General features: G+C 42.1%; 2 protein-coding genes and 10 non-coding genes across 12 annotated transcripts in view; 3 read left to right on the forward strand and 9 right to left on the reverse strand.

Moving 5' to 3' along the window:
• The window catches only part of LOC101884513 (uncharacterized), a 195,753-nt gene that overhangs the window by 113,174 nt on the left and 62,736 nt on the right, over positions 1–19,843 (reverse strand). The gene's annotated exons all lie outside the window — the stretch shown is intronic.
• Positions 2,374–6,464, forward strand: LOC100536422 (uncharacterized). Its single transcript, XM_073948437.1, has one exon. The coding sequence runs from the start codon at positions 2,509–2,511 to the stop codon at positions 4,060–4,062; it is 1,554 nt and encodes a 517-aa protein (XP_073804538.1). The 5' UTR covers positions 2,374–2,508; the 3' UTR covers positions 4,063–6,464.
• trnar-acg (transfer RNA arginine (anticodon ACG)) lies at positions 13,653–13,725 on the reverse strand. Its single transcript has one exon. It is a non-coding gene; the product is annotated as a tRNA-Arg (tRNA).
• On the forward strand, positions 14,020–14,091 carry trnae-cuc (transfer RNA glutamic acid (anticodon CUC)). Its single transcript has one exon. It is a non-coding gene; the product is annotated as a tRNA-Glu (tRNA).
• On the reverse strand, positions 14,177–14,263 carry trnay-gua (transfer RNA tyrosine (anticodon GUA)). Its single transcript is given in 2 exon segments — positions 14,177–14,212; positions 14,227–14,263. It is a non-coding gene; the product is annotated as a tRNA-Tyr (tRNA).
• On the reverse strand, positions 14,352–14,423 carry trnae-uuc (transfer RNA glutamic acid (anticodon UUC)). Its single transcript has one exon. It is a non-coding gene; the product is annotated as a tRNA-Glu (tRNA).
• On the reverse strand, positions 16,166–16,252 carry trnay-gua (transfer RNA tyrosine (anticodon GUA)). The gene is given in 2 exon segments: positions 16,166–16,201; positions 16,216–16,252. It is a non-coding gene; the product is annotated as a tRNA-Tyr (tRNA).
• Positions 16,341–16,412, reverse strand: trnae-uuc (transfer RNA glutamic acid (anticodon UUC)). Its single transcript has one exon. It is a non-coding gene; the product is annotated as a tRNA-Glu (tRNA).
• Positions 17,873–17,945, reverse strand: trnar-acg (transfer RNA arginine (anticodon ACG)). Its single transcript has one exon. It is a non-coding gene; the product is annotated as a tRNA-Arg (tRNA).
• Positions 18,240–18,311, forward strand: trnae-cuc (transfer RNA glutamic acid (anticodon CUC)). The gene has a single exon. It is a non-coding gene; the product is annotated as a tRNA-Glu (tRNA).
• On the reverse strand, positions 18,397–18,483 carry trnay-gua (transfer RNA tyrosine (anticodon GUA)). The gene is given in 2 exon segments: positions 18,397–18,432; positions 18,447–18,483. It is a non-coding gene; the product is annotated as a tRNA-Tyr (tRNA).
• trnae-uuc (transfer RNA glutamic acid (anticodon UUC)) lies at positions 18,572–18,643 on the reverse strand. The gene has a single exon. It is a non-coding gene; the product is annotated as a tRNA-Glu (tRNA).

Raw genomic sequence — 19,843 nt, forward strand, 5'->3', positions numbered from 1 at the left:
AGTTTGCTTGTTTTTGTTCCTCAGCATTTCTGGATTTATAGGCGGAGGTTCACACTAATAGGGCTGTTCGAACTTCGCCATTAATCTATGGTTTTGGGTTAGGGACAGATTTTTAGACAGTTTAGATATGGACAGTTTTTGTTGGGACCGTGTCTTCTATACACTTTCTGATGAAGCATGTAACGGTGTCTTGAGTAAACTTTAGGTCGTACTCACACTAGGTACAGTTGCCTCGAACTGGGCCAAACCGCACTTGTCCCCCCTCCCGTCTCCCCCGACAGCCTGCACTCACACCACAAATGGGCCTCGGCACGCTTACGTCATCGCTGCTGCGCTGTTCAGTGAGAAGCGCTCTCACTCACTCAGCAGCACAGTGGAGATTTCTCTAGTTATATCGTTTCAGTCGTCTGATATGCAGTGACATTCATTATATATTTCACTAAACAGTCCTTAGGGATGCATTTACACGCAGTCAGATATTTCGCCGAACAGATCCGCCACTTTAGGCGCTTATAAACAATCATAAAGCCCTAGTGCTGCAGGAATGAGGAGGTTTGCTGAAGGCGCGCAACTGTCGTGCGGTGAGATGTCTGCGTCTTTAATAAATTACGGCAGTTTGCGTTCACTGAACAGTAAGAATGATTAATAAATCCATATGAAACAATCCCTTAAAGTCACGTCTCTCTTTCAGTTTCGGGTTTTGGCACGTTTTGCACTCACACTACAAACGTACCGGCCAAGTGAACCGCGCTCAGGCCCTTCTCTTCCAACCGGGCTAGGGCCAGCCAAGTGAACCGTGCTTGAGCCCGATTCAGCTAAGGGTCTTCTCAACGATCCGGGAAACTCACACTTCTCAAACGATCCAGGAAACGGGCCTGGGCACAGTACGGATGGCATAGTGTGAGTAGGCCCTTAATGTCGTCATCAGAAGCTGTCCGTAACATCTCCCAGTCCACAAGATCAAAACATTCTTGAAGTATGGAATCCGACTGGTCCGTCCAGCTTTGAAACGTCTTGAGGGTGGGTGGTTCCCGTTTCAGTTTCTGCCTGTAAGCAGGCAAGAGCAGAATAAAAGAGTCATCTGATATGCCAATCGGTGGGCGGGGGAGGAATTTGTTGGCGTCCCGGAACGGAGAATAGCAGTGGTCCAAAATACGGTCACCACGCATGTTTGTGGTGATATGGTAATAGTATTTTGGAGCGATTTTCCTGAGATTGGCATTGTTAAAGTCCCCTGTAACAATAAACGCTGCCACTGGGTGTGTGGTTTCCTGCTCGCTTATGCTCCCATTCAGTTCTCTTAGCGCCTGCTTTGTGTTGGCTTGAGGGTGGATGTAGACAGCTGTATTTATAACAGCTGTGAACTCTCTTGGTGCCCAGTGTGGTCGGCACCGAAGCATAAGGTATTGCAGATCAGGAGAACAAAATGATCTAACTGGATGTATGTTTCTCAACCATGAGTTGTTAATAAAGAAACAAACACCTCCTTCTTTGCTTTCCCCTGTCGGTTCTTTCATTCTATCCACAGTATCTTATCCATAGTATTCTATCCATAGTATTCCCTGTCTGCTAAACAAATTTTAGAGAAACATTTTGTTGTAATTATGAATATATACAAATAAAAATAGGCCATTGTTACGACCCCCTCGTTCGAGTTGCAACATAAAAGAGCTCAGACAACAAAAAAATTATATATGCAACTTATTTATTATACACAACTAATAAAACAACAAATCAAGAAACAAACAAATGTCTAGGGGAAAATAAAGAAAATAACTAACTTTAACTACACATATAAATAATGCCAAACAAAACCATAAGATTGCCAAAATAAAGAGATGGTCTTGATGCGAAGACGGCCAGTAGCCACACTATCCTGCAGAAGCTAGCTCACTCTCGCATTTATATGCTTTGAACCAATTGGGGAGCTACCATGGCACCTTAACAGGATCTGCCACATCCAAACTGGAATACCAGGGTCGTCACACCATTTACACCTTTCAAATCTGTGTCTTATCAATGTGACCAAAATTACTTTTATGATCAATTATGTAAGAAACTCTGAAAACTGGACTGACAGCATTTCAATTTACAATAACTTCTATGTTAGGCGACTATGACACAATTTACATTGTAAAAGCAGTAGATAAATAAAGATGAATTTAATCTGCTTAAATGTGTACAGGTTAATGACTGAACAAAATATGATCTGATTTTATTTTACATTTAACATGCATCAAAATAAGTGTGTGTAGCCAATGTTTCTAGTGTCTTTTTACTTTTCAGCTTTTGATGAGAGATTTTTAGACTTAATGAAAATTAATCTGTTATTTATTTATTTCAGACCTAATTGAAGAGAATGAGAGGAAAGAGGAGGAACATCATATCAAAATTGAGGAAAAAACTCATTTACAGACTGATGGTATTTTGAAAAGGAGAGACAAGAATTGTTTCACCTGCACTCAGTGTGGAAAGATTTTGGCAAGCAAAAGCAAACTTAAGATTCACATGATAATCCACACTGGAGAGAAACCATTCACGTGCACTCAGTGTGGGAAGAGTTTCCGCCAAGCATCATCACTTAATAAACACATGAGGATCCACACTGGAGAGAAACCATTTACTTGCACTCAGTGTGGGATGAGTTTCAACCGCTCATCAAACCTTGATCACCACATGAGGATCCACACTGGAGAGAAACCATTTACTTGCACTCAGTGTGGGAAGAGTTTCAACCGCTCATCAAACCTTGATCAACACATAAGGATCCACACTGGAGAGAAACCAATAACGTGCACTCTGTGTGGGAAGAGTTTTCGCCAATCATCATCCCTTTCTAAACACATGAGGACCCACACTGGAGAGAAACCATTTACTTGCACTCAGTGTGGGAAGAGTTTCAGCCAATCATCAAACTTTAATCTACACATGAGGATCCACACTGGAGAGAAACCATTTACGTGCACTCAGTGTGGGAAGAGTTTCCGCCAAGCATCATCACTTAATAAACACATGAGGACCCACACTGGAGAGAAACCATTTACTTGCACTCAGTGTGGGAAGAGTTTCAACCGCTCATCACACCTTAATCAACACATAAGGATCCACACTGGAGAGAAACCAATAACGTGCACTCAGTGTGGGAAGAGTTTTCACCAATCATCATCCCTTTATAAACACATGAGGATCCACACTGGAGAGAAACCATTCACATGCACTCAGTGTGGGAAGAGTTTCCGCCAATCATCAAACTTTAATCTACACATGAGGATCCACACTGGAGAGAAACCAATAACATGCACTCAGTGTGGGAAGAGTTTTCACCAATCATCATCCCTTTATAAACACATGAGGATCCACACTGGAGAGAAACCATTCACATGCACTCAGTGTGGGAAGAGTTTCAGCCAATCATCAAACTTTAATCTACACATGAGGATCCACACTGGAGAGAAACCAATAACGTGCACTCAGTGTGGGAAGAGTTTTCGCCAATCGTCATCCCTTTATAAACACATGAGGATCCACACTGGAGAGAAACCATTCACATGCACTCAGTGTGGGAAGAGTTTCCGCCAAACATCATCACTTAATAAACACTTGAGGATCCACACTGGAGAGAAACCATTCACATGCACTCAGTGTGGAATAAGTTTTAACTGCTCATCATACCTTAAACAACACATGAGGATCCACACTGGAGAGAAACCATTTACTTGCACTCAGTGTGGGAGGAGTTTCAACCGCTCATCAAACCTTGATCACCACATGAGGATCCACACTGGAGAGAAACCATTTACTTGCACTCAGTGTGGGAAGAGTTTCAACCGCTCATCAAACCTTGATCAACACATAAGGATCCACACTGGAGAGAAACCAATAACGTGCACTCTGTGTGGGAAGAGTTTTCGCCAATCATCATCCCTTTCTAAACACATGAGGACCCACACTGGAGAGAAACCATTTACTTGCACTCAGTGTGGGAAGAGTTTCAACCGCTCATCACACCTTAATCAACACATAAGGATCCACACTGGAGAGAAACCATTCACTTGCTCTTAATTAAATTCAATTCAGCTTTATTTGTATACCGCTTTTACAATGTAGATTGTGTCAAAGCAGCTTCACATAAATGGTCATAATAAATTGGATCAGGGTAGTTCAGTTTTTAGTGTTTAAGTTCAGTTCAGCTCAGTTCAGTGTGGTTTAAATCATTACTGAGAGTCCAAACACTGAAGAGCAAATCCATTGATGCATAGCTCTACCGATCCTGAACCATGCAAGCCAGTGGCGACAGCGGAGAGGGAAAAAAAAAACTTTACTGATAGAAGTGAAGAAAAAAAACCTTGAGAGAAACCAGACTCAGTTGGGCACGACCATTTTCATTTCTTCGCTGGCCAAAAGTCTTGTGCAGAGCTGCAGTCTCAGCAGTGGAGGCTGGAAGCTGGCCTAAGTGAAGACTCGTCTGTCCCTGGAGCATCACTGGAATCAGTCTCATGTTCTCCACTCCCCACGACCACCAGCGCAGCAGCAGCTCAGGATACGGCCTGGTCCCGGATATGGAAACCTTGGGATCATCTCGTCACTGGTCTTAGATCCAATCAGTGACTCCGCATAATCTGAGGACCTCGGGATAATTATCCCCAGGTGGAAATGAAGAAAAAAAAAGAATAATTAGCGTAGCTGCTGTTCATAGTGTATATAAGCAAGATGTAGAAACTTGTGTGGAAACCCGCTAAGTGATGCATTGAGTGTATGCTTTACTAAACAGATAGGTCTTTAATCTAGTTTTGAACTGAGAGAGTGTGTCTGAGCCTCGGATGTTATCAGGGAGGCTATTCCAGAGTTTAGCAGCCATAAATGAGAAGGCTCGACCTCCTTTACTCAACTTTGCTATTCTAGGTACTACCAGAAGCCCGGAGTTTCGAGATCTTAAAGAGCGAGTTGGATTGTAGCGAGACAGAAGATAAACAGGAGCTAGATAGGTGAGAATTAATATTTTAAATTTAATACAAAACTTAACAGGCAGCCAGTGTAAGGAGGATAAAATTGGGGTCTGTGGTCACACCGGACTTTTCTCTCCATAGACTTTCATTCATACGCACGCAAATGTGTCAGACTGGAAACGTAAGTTTGTTCGTCAAGTTTCGCAATTCACTGCCTTGCAAGGTTCAAGCTTGGTGAACTTTGACCTTGGAAATTGCATCACTTGACTATGTAAGACCCACACTGGAGAGAAACCATTCACATGCACTCAGTGTGGGAAGAGATTCAACCGATCAGCAAACCTTAATAAACACATGAAAATCCACACTGATGTGAAAGAGTATATGCACTTTGAGTGTGAGAAGACTTATTACAGCTCCAAAATTAAAACTGCACCAGACAATTAACTCTGGAGAGACCGTACAAGTGTTTTTACAAGAGGTTTAATCAGTTAACACATCTGAAAACAACAGGATTCACACTGGAGAGAAACCGTACAGATCTGATCAGTGTCTACAGAGTTTTAATCATTCGGCGCAGCTTAAGAAACACATAGAGAAAAAAGTTACACACATGACATGAATGCAGCAAAAATTTTCTCATGTGCACAGGATGTTTCATGTCTGAATAATGTTTGAAAAGGCTGAGTGACAGTATACTGTTTTCCAACACTCCTACACTGCAGTAGGTCGGGTTGTAAATGTGTTGCGCTTCTCGCGTTTACCGTAAACACCGTGGTGGTGGCTGAGAAAAGAATTGTCATAAACATCTGGCCAACAGCTCCTCTGCAGCTTAAAATCTCTTTGCAAGTGATTGTACCAGTGCAGATAAATTTGTACTCTCTCCAGTGTATTCATGTAGCTAGTGTTGTTTTAGATGATGTTCACTGTCTGACTCCCTGAATGAGAGACATCACTGGGAAGACACCGCACATCAAAGAAGGTGGAGCTCTAGGACGCTTAGTTTGCAGTATACCAGGGCCTCAAGTTTTAAAAGCCCATTCAATTGTCCTGTGTTGCAGCTTTTATTAGTGAAGTTTCTTTACTTTTAGATTCTAGATTTTTCTAGTTTACTTCATTTACTTTGAGTCGAATACAAACTTGATGAATATTTTATGATTTAGGCAGAGCGACAGGTATTAAGTTTTACAATATTTATACACTGTGATGACTCCAGATTAGAGCATGTGGTAAATTCTGATTGGATGCCTGCATTACTCATCAATGGGTATATAAAAGTTGTTGTGCTAGCTACCCCAGGACACTGTGGCTACTCGGGAGTCCACATGTCAAGACCTGCCATCTCATTGGCTCTTTAACCTTATGGTTTTGTTTTGCATTACTTTTGTCATGTAGTTAAAGTGTTGTTGTGATTTTATCCTAAGTTCTTTATCGTCATTATTATCCCTAGAAATTTGTTGGTTGCTTTGATTGTTTGTTCTATGAGTTACTTTTATAATAAATAATTTGCATTCAGGCTATTTTGTTGGCACTCTTATGGTGCGACTCTAACAAGCGGGTCATAACACTTCGCAAAATGAGGCCGGTTGTATCCAAGATCTTGTTCTTTTCAGTCATGACCATAGGTGAGAGTAGGAACCTAGAATGAGCAGTAAATTAAGAACATTGCCTTTCGTCTCAGATCCTTCACCACAACAGACAACCACATCAACTGCATTACTGCTGCCGCTGCACTGATCCATCTTTAAATCTCACATTCCATTCCTCATGGAAAACACTGATACTTAAACTCCATTTGGGGTAAGGACTCTCCTCCAAACTGGAGATGGCCACCTTTTTCCAGTCAAGCACAATGGTTTCTTAGAGGTGCTGTTTCTTTCCCTGCCATGTCACACTCAGCAGCAAACAGTCCCACTTACTGCATGCTGAAGTTCCATGTCCTATGAAGCCAAAAAGACAACGTTATCTGCAAATGGCAGAGACAGTCCTAGCCTGCACCTAAAATTCTGTCAGTAAAAATTACTGTATTTCGGAGATCAGCCTGAAAAATAACACATTCACAAAATAAAATGAATAAATGGATGGATGGATGGACATTGTAGTGGTGGAAGGGGAAGTTGGATGGCTTGTGTAGATGTTAGATGATCACACACACACACACACACACAAGTAATAGCTTCTAGCTTATTTTTATTACGTTCTTCAGCAGTAACAAGCTTTTCTGTTCTGTCGCTCCCACCACCGACGTTCCCCTCTAGCTCCACCCACTTCCGTTACGTCACTTGACACACAATAAGCTACATCCCCCGCTTTTTTAGCAGGTGACAGGGCAACAAAAAGTAAAAAAATAAAATCAGGTAAATGTATATACAGATCTGGCATGAACTAACGCGCGCATGAAACAAAGTGATCTCGCATGGCCACGACATATGGCGCGTTAGCACGGAAAGATGGTCTAGCAAATAAAGACATGAACAGTAGGGGGCAGTCGTGTACTGTAACGCACTGTATTGAAGCCGGAGCATTCTTTACGCATCGTTATAACCTAGAACACTACTTCATACAGGGGCGTAGATGTAGGGTGGACGGTGGTGATGCTTAATATAAATAGTTAAGTTTTCTAATTCACCACTGAACAACAGCTGATTAAACATCTGTGTCCTTTGAAAAAAAGCAAGATGGAGCAAATTAAAAAATAAAAACGCAAAAAAAAAATTCATTTAGAAACAGCTGAGAGATCCCTCTTCCCTTCCTCACAATGGTTTGGTCCACTGCCCGCATCCCAGCTCATGCAAAGACTATAGAATATCTTAAAGGGACTTTGATCTCACCTACTCTATGCACACGGGTCAAGTGTGCGGCTGCCTAGTTAACCTCGAAAGCGATTCTCTTGGTTCTCAACGAGGGGTGCGGAGAGATAGGAATGGGGCACACATTGTATTAAGAGCCCCTTTTTCCTTCTGGAGAGAAAGTGCCCTTTTTCTGTTACTTTTTAAAATAATAATATAAGCCTATGCATATGTGAGTGTGTGTTCGATATGAGGGCAGCTTTCCCTGTATATATTAGTGCTGTCTATCGATTAAAAAAAATTAACTAATTAATCGCACCTTTTAAAAAAAATTTATCGCGATTAATCTCATTTAAAATACTGAAACTTGTAATTTTGCCTATTTAAATGTAAAATTAATGTAAACGCAAGACAAAAAATTATTTAAATTCAAAATATAATTGTTTAATAGAATTTTTGTTTAACTTGTAACACAGATTTCTTCATGCAAACAACATACCCACAATAAACCATCAAGATCCTGGCTTGACAGCCATATTTATTACAGAAATTAAAACGCAGGCATGTTAATGACATTTAAATTTCAAAACAATCAATGCCAATAAAGAAAACATTGATTTCCATGTTGGATTCTAAGTGGACTGCAAAAAAATGCCAAAATACAGGAATTGCAGATATGGAAAATGAAAAATTATAATAATAAACTATAGGATACAAACTGTTGCACTCATTGTAAAGTTTTATTGCTGTGAGTTGAGAACATTAGTTATAGAGTAGAAACAATTTTGCTTAATCCTCCTTTACATTCATCCAGTTGCTAAGACTAGGAGTATCCCGCAAGTGCACAGAGAGTCCCAAATGCCCGCAAATGAATGATAATTTCTTGCAAACCAGTCGTTAAATACATTGCACACCCCTCTCGCCCCTACTCAGATACGTCGCTCACTCCACCCCTGACACCCCTCAACGGGTCTGACACAGACAAACACACAGAAAGACACACACAACGCGCTGCAGACGTTTTGGCCCCAACGGCCTTCCATACTGGAGCGACTCCCCTCAGATTCAACACGCATGATCAAGTTCATCAAATTTGCTTAAACTAAGCGTCCTAAAGTATTACTGTATTTCACAAGGATTCTGACACAACAACGCGAAGTATACGCTTTCGTTGCGTTTAATGAGGAAACACGCTAAACTTGGAGGGCTCATGCTGAAAGGCAGAGTAATGCCCTGTCTTTGACAGCTCGCGACTTCACCAGACGTACTGAGTACATTTACGTAAGACACCAATACTCCGATTTTAATATGATTAAGATAATACTCTTATTAAAATTTTACCGTGTAGCCTTAAAAGGAACCGTACCTTAAAGGAACACCGAGTCATGAAATGCGGATGATTTTGTTTCTGTTCGCCATGCGGTATCAACTTACAACAGAAGTCGAAAGTTAAAAATGAAACACCCGAAATTGCATGAAATTCTGGATAACCTGTGATGTACCTAATTGTTTTATACTGGAACTTTCCTTCAAAAAGTGCTTCCTTGGTCTTATCCACATTTATTGCATGTTGAACACATGTCTACCACAACAGGAAGTAAAAAAACCTGCATGCGTTAATTTTTTTTAATGCGTTAATTATTTAAAATTAATCGCATGCGTTAATTTTGGTAGCACTAATTTTAAGTATTTATTTTTATTTTTAGCTTTTCTTTTAATGGTTTTTAATTGTGTTAGTTTTAATACAAGAGGTCTTTTGAATGTTGGAAAATTTGACAAGGTAAAGGAACTGTGCAAAAAACAAAACTTAATTTGTTTACAAGAGACTAATTGGAATAATGGCGTGATGGAAGATTTTAAAAGGAGATGGAGGGGGGATATATTTTATAACAATGGTGATGGAAGGATGGGAAGAGGGGTCGCTATTTTAGTCAAAGAAGATATAAAGAATGATGTGGAAGAAATATACAATGATAAAGAGGGAAAATGCCTTGCTATTAGAATGAGAGAAAATAATACAACATTATGTAACATTCATGCTCCAGTAGCAGAAAAAGAAAAGAAGGACTTTTTTAAACTGCATAAATGATCTAATGATTTTATGGGGAGAAACTATTTTAATTGGATATTTTAACACGGTTTTTAATAGAACTGATTTAGCGGATGGCATGGTTTTTAGGAATGACACTGGGAGAAAAGAGTTGCAGAAACTAATGGCAGAGCACAAAGTAGTGGACATATGGAGAGTAAGGAATGAAGGAAAAAGAGAATATTCAAGAAGACATTTAGTAGCTGGTAACTTAAAGGAAAGTAGGATTGATTTTATTTTATGCAAGGAAAAACTGGGTGATTTTATAGAGTGTTTATTTTAAAGAACAGCGCTAAGCGACCACAAGTTTTTATTAATGAAGATTGATTTTAATGAAACCGAAAGAGGAAAAGGGATATGGATTTTAAATACAGAAATTTTAAAAGGAGAACCTTATAAAAAGGCAATAGTGGACTTGATAAATACTGAAATACAAAATGAGATGTATCATGAAGATAAAAGAATATGGTGGGATAACACAAAATATGAAATTAAAAAGTATACGATTAAAATGAGTAAATCAATACAAAAAGCAAAAGCACATGAAGAAGTAGAGGTTAGAAAGGAATTAAAGGACAGTTTAAATCAAGAAAAAGTAAATATAGAGTGAATACTGCACTGTAAAAAATTGCTGTTAAAAAACGGTCAGATTCTACGGTAAAATAATGTTTTTTCACTAAAACAGTAATATTCTGTTAAAAACAGTGCTTTCTGGGTAACATTTTTGTTTTCGAGAAAGTAACCAACAGCAGAAAACTGTGAGCTAACAGAGTTCAGATTCGATGTTTTGAAGTCTGTGTTTGAAATCACGCTTTGTGTCCTTGTTCACTATTTCATACACTAGGTAACTAATATAGTTCACCTGACAGTTTTAATGAACACTAATGAGTGAATTCAGACACTGATGAACACCTGCTGTTAATAATCACAATTACTGAAGAAAATAAACAAAAAATACAAACAGTGACTTGAGTTACAACATTAAATAAAATCAAATCAAATAAAACAGCTTCAGTCTCAGCAGAGGATCATTAAACAACTCCACAAACAACAGCAGACACACTTATTACTGACTGATTTGACTTCCATAATATTCTCATTGAGATCCAACAGAAATTAAGGTGTTTTTTGTGTCACCGTAATGGAGTGAGGGACTGGTTTAGTTGGGCTCTTCACCCTTTAACTCATTTAAGAAGACTTTCCATCTGCTTGAATACAGAGTTTACAAAACGCTTGTACTATAGCAATAAAGTTGGGAAGTCAATAAATAGAGAAATCTATTTGTCTGAAATTAGTTCTGATAAATGTTTTGGTATAAATCTGGAAGAAGGGCCACATGCAATAGATTTTATGCTTAGTTACAGGTATTAACTTAATTAATGAGAAGTGGAAACAGAAAAGATATCTCTGTAATTACTTAACAGTTAAGAAATAACATACAAAAACAGTTCAGTTATGACAAATACACACTCAGACCTCATGAATCTGACCTTGTATCTCAACAATGGTAACATCTCAAATGTTTCATGCTGCAATGCATGCTGGGAGTGGCACTGTACAAATATCCCAGTATGCATTGCGGTATAAATAAATGTTGTATAATGGTCTAACAGTTTTCTTTATTTGTGTTTGATTCTGCTGTTGTTTATGTTTAGACTTTCAGTTGCCTGTTTGTGAGTTAAACTGTTAATTTTGTTAAATTTTGTTAAATTTGTTTTCACCATTATTGAGGTTCATATGCTGATTATTGATGTCTCTTTGAGTGCGATTTACACCATAGAGCAGTGTTATTGTCCAAGATATTCTTAAAAACTTCCAGAAATCATTGCCATATATATATAAATACATATAATGTAAAACAATAGATTTAACATTGAATAGGAGCAGTAAGTTTTATTATACTAAATGAGAACAGACTCTGCCATTTAATAGCAACATGAACATCACCAGATCTTATTTAGGTTTTTGGCTGGCTTGCCACAACAAAGGAGCTTTATAAACTAAGTTCTTAACAATTGCAGCAGCCAAGATATATAAATGTTACAAATGACGGGGCTAAGAGCCCAACTAAAGCAAACTCTGTTCTCCATGATGGTGACGTAAAACTTAAACTTTTTCTCAAGAAGAACTTTAGTAGATGTTATACAAAAATACATGTATTAAGTAATAAGTGTAGCTGGTGATGATGTTTGTAGAGTTGTTTAATCATCCGCTGATCATTTAAATGATTTAATCAGTTGTTGTTCTTCAGGTTATTTCATTATAAAGCTGTGACTAATGTTTTGTATGTTCTGTTCTTGTTTTTTCCCCTTCACTATTTCTTCATTTATTCATTGTTAATCTTCCATTATCATTTAATTAGTCAGTTAATTAATGAATTTACTTCAGCTTTGCTACATGTTTCTTGAACACTCAGTAGTGTGGACACTTCAATAAAAACTGAAGTATATGCTCTGGGGTTTAAAGGGTTAAAGGTGTGAAAGGTAAAAACACAGTGTAAAATGTATTTTAACAGTAATATACTGTTAACTTAAACTACGGAAGTAGACTGTAACAAAACAGTAGATTGCTGGCAACCACAGCTGCTAGTAGATCACTGTTAAATCAAGGAAAAAACAGTATTTTACTGTAAAACCTGAAGCTAATTTCTTCTGTCTGTCACCGTTGTGGAGGAGAGTAGAGCCAGTGTATGAGTAAAAGATGAACAATGAACTGCTGATGTTATTCTGCATGTTTCTCTATTTAAAGATAGCGGCTGTTTAGTTGCTGATGCAGTCAGAATCTCTCTGGTGATTCCAGATTTACATGTATGTGTGCTGTTGTGAAAAATAAGACATTAGAGTTAAACCGAACTTTTCTAATTAACTAAAATAAGTTATTATTATAAGTATGCTTCTAAGCATATATAGCACATTACTTCATAAACTCATTCAGCAGTTGACCAAGTTGAGGCAGTTGCTTTCAGTGAGCAAAATGAGTTCACTTGAGTATTGTGTAAATCAATGTAGTCCATGTATTTTTACAGCAACATACTGTAAAATAACAGTACATTGCTGGCAACTGCAGCTGGCAGTATTTTACTGTTTTTTAACGGGACAATTTTTAACAGTGTAGTATTCAACGTTACTGTAATGGTTATTCATTTAAACCAACTTGTTATAAAAATACTTAGTTTGCAATTGTTGTCCGAATTAATCTGCAACGAAATCTGTTATTACAGTACAAATCTTGAATGGTATAAGGGCTCTGATTGGCCATAGCGTTCATTGTAACTCGGAACATGATTGGCTGTCGTAACAAAGAATAGGGTGAATCTTGGTTCCAACTCAGAACGTGATTGGCCGGTGTAACCAAGAATAACCACAACTTACAGGTGACAGTATGCACCACTGGCCCAGTCTGCACTGTGTGGCATATTTGCCGACATATAACAGAGACTGAAACATTGCTCACACTTGTCTGAGGTGGTCATTTTGACTGCAATCTTGTTTTAGGTTGGCACTTTGTTTTTGAATATTGTCTGCTTTTCGAATGCGTATCTGTGCTGCAGTAGAACGCCTTAGCCTCACAGCAAACATTTTGGTTTACAAGCTGTCACTGCTGTCTTCCCAGGAGAGTGGCTGTACTGGTTTCTTCTGGAAGTCCTGAGGGATGTACGGGACCAAGAAATGAGAGCGGTTGGGGCAGCCTTTGAAGCCAGGAGAGCTCCCCACAGGCTCTGTGCTGGCGGCCCCAGAAACTCGATTCACTCCAGAGTAGAACCGAACAACTCCGGCAGGGGCAAACCACGACCGCACTGCACTGAGAGCAACGCAAAAAAATCCTGAACGAGCCAGCCAGGAGTCGAACCTAGAATCTTCTGATCCGTAGTCAGACGCGTTATCCATTGCGCCACTGGCCCAGTCCGCATCAGCAGTGCTCATTAGCATGGTCCTTGGAAAGAGTACACGGCTCGGTGAACATGGAGTTCCTAAAAAGCATGCTTTGCTTTGTTGTCATGGCAAGTTGTGGTGTCGATAGGATGCTCTTACACCGAGCATGTGACAGTCCCTCCCAAGAAGAACTGTGATCCAGGCTCTGAGACTTTCTCTTCTCCGGGGGGAGGTTGCAAACGTTAGTTATTTTTGTCAGAGCAGCTGCAGCACACCTGGGTGGAGGCCGACAGCTAGACTTGAGGCCAACCTTTACGCACACTTTCCTGCTGGTCTAGTGGTTAGGATTTGGCGCTCTCACCGCCGCGGCCCGGGTTCGATTCCCGGTCAGGGAACTTCCTTTTCACCTCCATGCTGAACTTTGAGGAGTGGTTAACTCACTTAGCGAAGGCAAGAAAGCGGCTCTGAGCGCAAAAGATGTCCTTCGAGCCGGAGTCGAACCAGCGACCTAAGGATTGCCATCATCCCACCTACAGTCCTCCGCTCTACCAACTGAGCTATCGAAGGCTTACGGGGCAGTTCCGCAACCACATCCTATAAGGTAGCTGCAGACCGACCGCTGGCCAAAAAGGACAGAAGCAAAAGCACTCAAGCCTTCCCATACCGGGAGTCGAACCCGGGCCGCCTGGGTGAAAACCAGGAATCCTAACCGCTAGACCATATGGGAACTGCCACACTTGAAACCCAGTCTTGGCACAAACTCCAGTTCATTCTGATCGCTGGCACGTCCCTGCTCCGCTTTCACAAGTGCCACTCATACACTTACGCACTCTCTCATACACAGTCTCTTGGTTTCCGTAAACCGAGAATCTTCTGATCCGTAGTCATAAGCGCTAACCTTTGTGCCACCGTCACTCTGTTCAGCACCTTGTTAGCACTTTGCTTGAAGCAAGGACAAGGCTCTGTCAACCCGGAGTTCCTTCACCACACATTCTGCTTTGTTTTTATGGCAAGAGGTTGTGTGGATGGGATGCTCTTACAGGATTCCTGACAGTCCCTCCATAGAAGACCTGAGATCCAGGGTCGGAGACTCTCTCCTCTCCAAGAGTAGGTTAAAAGCAATGGTTTCTTTTGTGTCTGTGTGTCAGAGCCCTTAGGTGTTGCTGCAGCTCAGAGACCTACAAGTGGAGGAGATTACACTGCAAGTCGGCTGGATGACCTCTAAGTGGTAGGCACTTATACCGCACGTAGGCTGGGTTTGCGATTGATGTAGCTGTAGTAGACATTCATAAAAATAAAAAAATATATAAACTGCTTACTCTGAGGTTGTGTTTAGGGTTGGGGTAGGAGTAAAATTGAATAAAACACAGCAGGTTACCGTGTGGTTGGGCCTAGGGCTGGGGTAGGTGTGATTTAATAAACTGCGATAGGTTGTATTCTGTGCCATGTACGAGACATTGAATCAATGAAACCCACATGGAGGTTTGTTACTGTGAGGTTGGGTTAAGAGTTGGGGTAGGTTGGGAGGTTGATAAAACACAGCAGGAAACTGTGAGGTTGGTTTAAGGATTGGGGTAGGTTTGACATTCAAACATAACTGGTTGGACGCAGTGTCTTGTACCAGACATTAAATGAATGAAAACTCCAGGAGGTTTTTACAGCCCACTTGGGGCTGACCAGGTCGTTTGGAGCAGGCTCTGATTTCTATTTATACCTTTCTCAGTCAGGTAACTTCCTTTTCAGTAGTATGAGCGTCTGCACTGTGTGGCATATTTGCCGACGTATAACAGAGACTGAAACATTGCTCACACTTGTCTGAGGTGGTCATTTTGACTGCAATCTTGTTTTAGGTTGGCACTTTGTTTTTGAATATTGTATGCTTTTCGAATGCGTATCTGTGCTGCAGTAGAACGCCTTAGCCTCACAGCAAACATTTTGGTTTACAAGCTGTCACTGCTGTCTTCCCAGGAGAGTGGCTGTACTGGTTTCTTCTGGAAGTCCTGAGGGATGTACGGGACCAAGAAATGAGAGCGGTTGGGGCAGCCTTTGAACCCAGGAGAGCACCCCACAGACTCTGTGCTGGCAAGTTGTGGCTCTGTCCCCACAGGCTCTGTCATGGCAAGTTGTGGTGTCGATAGGATGCTCTTACACCAAGCATGTTACTGTCCCTCCCAAGAAGAACTGTGATCCAGGCTCTGAGACTTTCTCTTCTCCGGGAGGAGGTTGCAAACGTTAGTTATTTTTGTCAGAGCAGCTGCAGCACACCTGGGTGGAGGCCCACAGCTAGACTTGAGGCCAACTTTATGCACACTTTCCTGCTGGTCTAGTGGTTAGGATTTGGCAATCTCACCGCCGCGGCCCGGGTTCGATTCCCAGTCAGGGAACTTCCTTTTCACCTCCATGCTGAACTTTGAGGAGTGGTTAACTCACTTAGCGAAGGCAAGAAAGCGGCTCTGAGCGCAAAAGATGTCCTTCGAGCCGGAGTCGAACCAGCGACCTAAGGATTGCCATCATCCCACCTACAGTCCTCCGCTCTACCAACTGAGCTATCGAAGGCTTACGGGGTAGTTCCACAACCACATCCTATAAGGTAGCTGCAGACCGACCGCTGGCCAAAAAGGACAGAAGCAAAAGCACTCAAGCCTTCCCATACCGGGAGTCGAACCCGGGCCGCCTGGGTGAAAACCAGGAATCCTAACCGCTAGACCATATGGGAACTGCCACACTTGAAACCCAGTCTTGGCACAAACTCCAGTTCATTCTGATCGCTGGCACGTCCCTGCTCCGCTTTCACAAGTGCCACTCATACACTTACGCACTCTCTCATACACAGTTTCTTGGTTTCCGTAAACCGAGAATCTTCTGATCCGTAGTCATAAGCGCTAACCTTTGTGCCACCGTCACTCTGTTCAGCACCTTGTTAGCACTTTGCTTGAAGCAAGGACAAGGCTCTGTCAACCCGGAGTTTCTTCACCACACATTCTGCTTTGTTTTTATGGCAAGAGGTTGTGTGGATGGGATGCTCTTACAGGATTCCTGACAGTCCCTCCATAGAAGACCTGAGATCCAGGGTCGGAGACTCTCTCCTCTCCAAGAGTAGGTTAAAAGCAATGGTTTCTTTTGTGTCTGTGTGTCAGAGCCCTTAGGTGTTGCTGCAGCTCAGAGACCTACAAGTGGAGGAGATTACACTGCAAGTCGGCTGGATGACCTCTAAGTGGTAGGCACTTATACCGCACGTAGGCTGGGTTTGCGATTGATGTAGCTGTAGTAGACATTCATAAAAATAAAAAAAATATATAAACTGCTTACTCTGAGGTTGTGTTTATGGTTGGGGTAGGAGTAAAATTGAATAAAACACAGCAGGTTACCGTGTGGTTGGGCCTAGGGCTGGGGTAGGTGTGATTTTAATAAACTGCGATAGGTTGTATTCTGTGCCATGTACGAGACATTGAATCAATGAAACCCACATGGAGGTTTGTTACTGTGAGGTTGGGTTAAGAGTTGGGGTAGGTTGGGAGGTTGATAAAACACAGCAGGAAACTGTGAGGTTGGTTTAAGGATTGGGGTAGGTTTGACATTCAAACATAACTGGTTGGACGCAGTGTCTTGTACCAGACATTAAATGAATGAAAACTCCAGGAGGTTTTTACAGCCCACTTGGGGCTGACCAGGTCGTTTGGAGCAGGCTCCGATTTCTATTTATACCTTTCTCAGTCAGGTAACTTCCTTTTCAGTAGTACGAGCGTCTGCACTGTGTGGCATATTTGCCGACGTATAACAGAGACTGAAACATTGCTCACACTTGTCTGAGGTGGTCATTTTGACTGCAATCTTGTTTTAGGTTGGCACTTTGTTTTTGAATATTGTATGCTTTTCGAATGCGTATCTGTGCTGCAGTAGAACGCCTTAGCCTCACAGCAAACATTTTGGTTTACAAGCTGTCACTGCTGTCTTCCCAGGAGAGTGGCTGTACTGGTTTCTTCTGGAAGTCCTGAGGGATGTACGGGACCAAGAAATGAGAGCGGTTGGGGCAGCCTTTGAACCCAGGAGAGCACCCCACAGGCTCTGTGCTGGCGGCCCCAGAAACTCGATTCACTCCAGAGTAGAACCGAACAACTCCGGCAGGGGCAAACCGCGACCGCACTGCACTGAGAGCAACGCAAAAAAAATCCTGAACGAGCCAGCCAGGAGTCGAACCTAGAATCTTCTGATCCGTAGTCAGACGCGTTATCCATTGCGCCACTGGCCCAGTCTGCATCAGCAGTGCTCATTAGCATGGTCCTTGGAAAGAGGACACGGCTCGGTGAACATGGAGTTCCTAAAAAGCATGCTTTGCTTTGTTGTCATGGCAAGTTGTGGTGTCGATAGGATGCTCTTACACCGAGCATGTTACAGTCCCTCCCAAGAAGAACTGTGATCCAGGCTCTGAGACTTTCTCTTCTCCGGGAGGAGGTTGCAAACGTTAGTTATTTTTGTCAGAGCAGCTGCAGCACACCTGGGTGGAGGCCCACAGCTAGACTTGAGGCCAACCTTTACGCACACTTTCCTGCTGGTCTAGTGGTTAGGATTTGGCGCTCTCACCGCCGCGGCCCGGGTTCGATTCCCGGTCAGGGAACTTCCTTTTCACCTCCATGCTGAACTTTGAGGAGTGGTTAACTCACTTAGCGAAGGCAAGAAAGCGGCTCTGAGCGCAAAAGATGTCCTTCGAGCCGGAGTCAAACCAGCGACCTAAGGATTGCCATCATCCCACCTACAGTCCTCCGCTCTACCAACTGAGCTATCGAAGGCTTACGGGGTAGTTCCACAACCACATCCTATAAGGTAGCTGCAGACCGACCGCTGGCCAAAAAGGACAGAAGCAAAAGCACTCAAGCCTTCCCATACCGGGAGTCGAACCCGGGCCGCCTGGGTGAAAACCAGGAATCCTAACCGCTAGACCATATGGGAACTGCCACACTTGAAACCCAGTCTTGGCACAAACTCCAGTTCATTCTGATCGCTGGCACGTCCCTGCTCCGCTTTCACAAGTGCCACTCATACACTTACGCACTCTCTCATACACAGTTTCTTGGTTTCCGTAAACCGAGAATCTTCTGATCCGTAGTCATAAGCGCTAACCTTTGTGCCACCGTCACTCTGTTCAGCACCTTGTTAGCACTTTGCTTGAAGCAAGGACAAGGCTCTGTCAACCCGGAGTTCCTTCACCACACATTCTGCTTTGTTTTTATGGCAAGAGGTTGTGTGGATGGGATGCTCTTACAGGATTCCTGACAGTCCCTCCATAGAAGACCTGAGATCCAGGGTCGGAGACTCTCTCCTCTCCAAGAGTAGGTTAAAAGCAATGGTTTCTTTTGTGTCTGTGTGTCAGAGCCCTTAGGTGTTGCTGCAGCTCAGAGACCTACAAGTGGAGGAGATTACACTGCAAGTCGGCTGGATGACCTCTAAGTGGTAGGCACTTATACCGCACGTAGGCTGGGTTTGCGATTGATGTAGCTGTAGTAGACATTCATAAAAATAAAAAAATATATATAAACTGCTTACTCTGAGGTTGTGTTTAGGGTTGGGGGAGGAGTAAAATTGAATAAAACACAGCAGGTTACCGTGTGGTTGGGCCTAGGGCTGGGGTAGGTGTGATTTTAATAAACTGCGATAGGTTGTATTCTGTGCCATGTACGAGACATTGAATCAATGAAACCCACATGGAGGTTTGTTACTGTGAGGTTGGGTTAAGAGTTGGGGTAGGTTGGGAGGTTGATAAAACACAGCAGGAAACTGTGAGGTTGGTTTAAGGATTGGGGTAGGTTTGACATTCAAACACAACTGGTTGGACGCAGTGTCTTGTACCAGACATTAAATGAATGAAAACTCCAGGAGGTTTTTACAGCCCACTTGGGGCTGACCAGGTCGTTTGGAGCAGGCTCCGATTTCTATTTATACCTTTCTCAGTCAGGTAACTTCCTTTTCAGTAGTATGAGCGTCTGCACTGTGTGGCATATTTGCCGACGTATAACAGAGACTGAAACATTGCTCACACTTGTCTGAGGTGGTCATTTTGACTGCAATCTTGTTTTAGGTTGGCACTTTGTTTTTGAATATTGTATGCTTTTCGAATGCGTATCTGTGCTGCAGTAGAACGCCTTAGCCTCA

The sequence above is a fragment of the Danio rerio genome, chromosome 4 (assembly GCF_049306965.1).
Source record: "Danio rerio strain Tuebingen ecotype United States chromosome 4, GRCz12tu, whole genome shotgun sequence".
Classification (NCBI taxonomy): domain Eukaryota; kingdom Metazoa; phylum Chordata; class Actinopteri; order Cypriniformes; family Danionidae; genus Danio; species Danio rerio.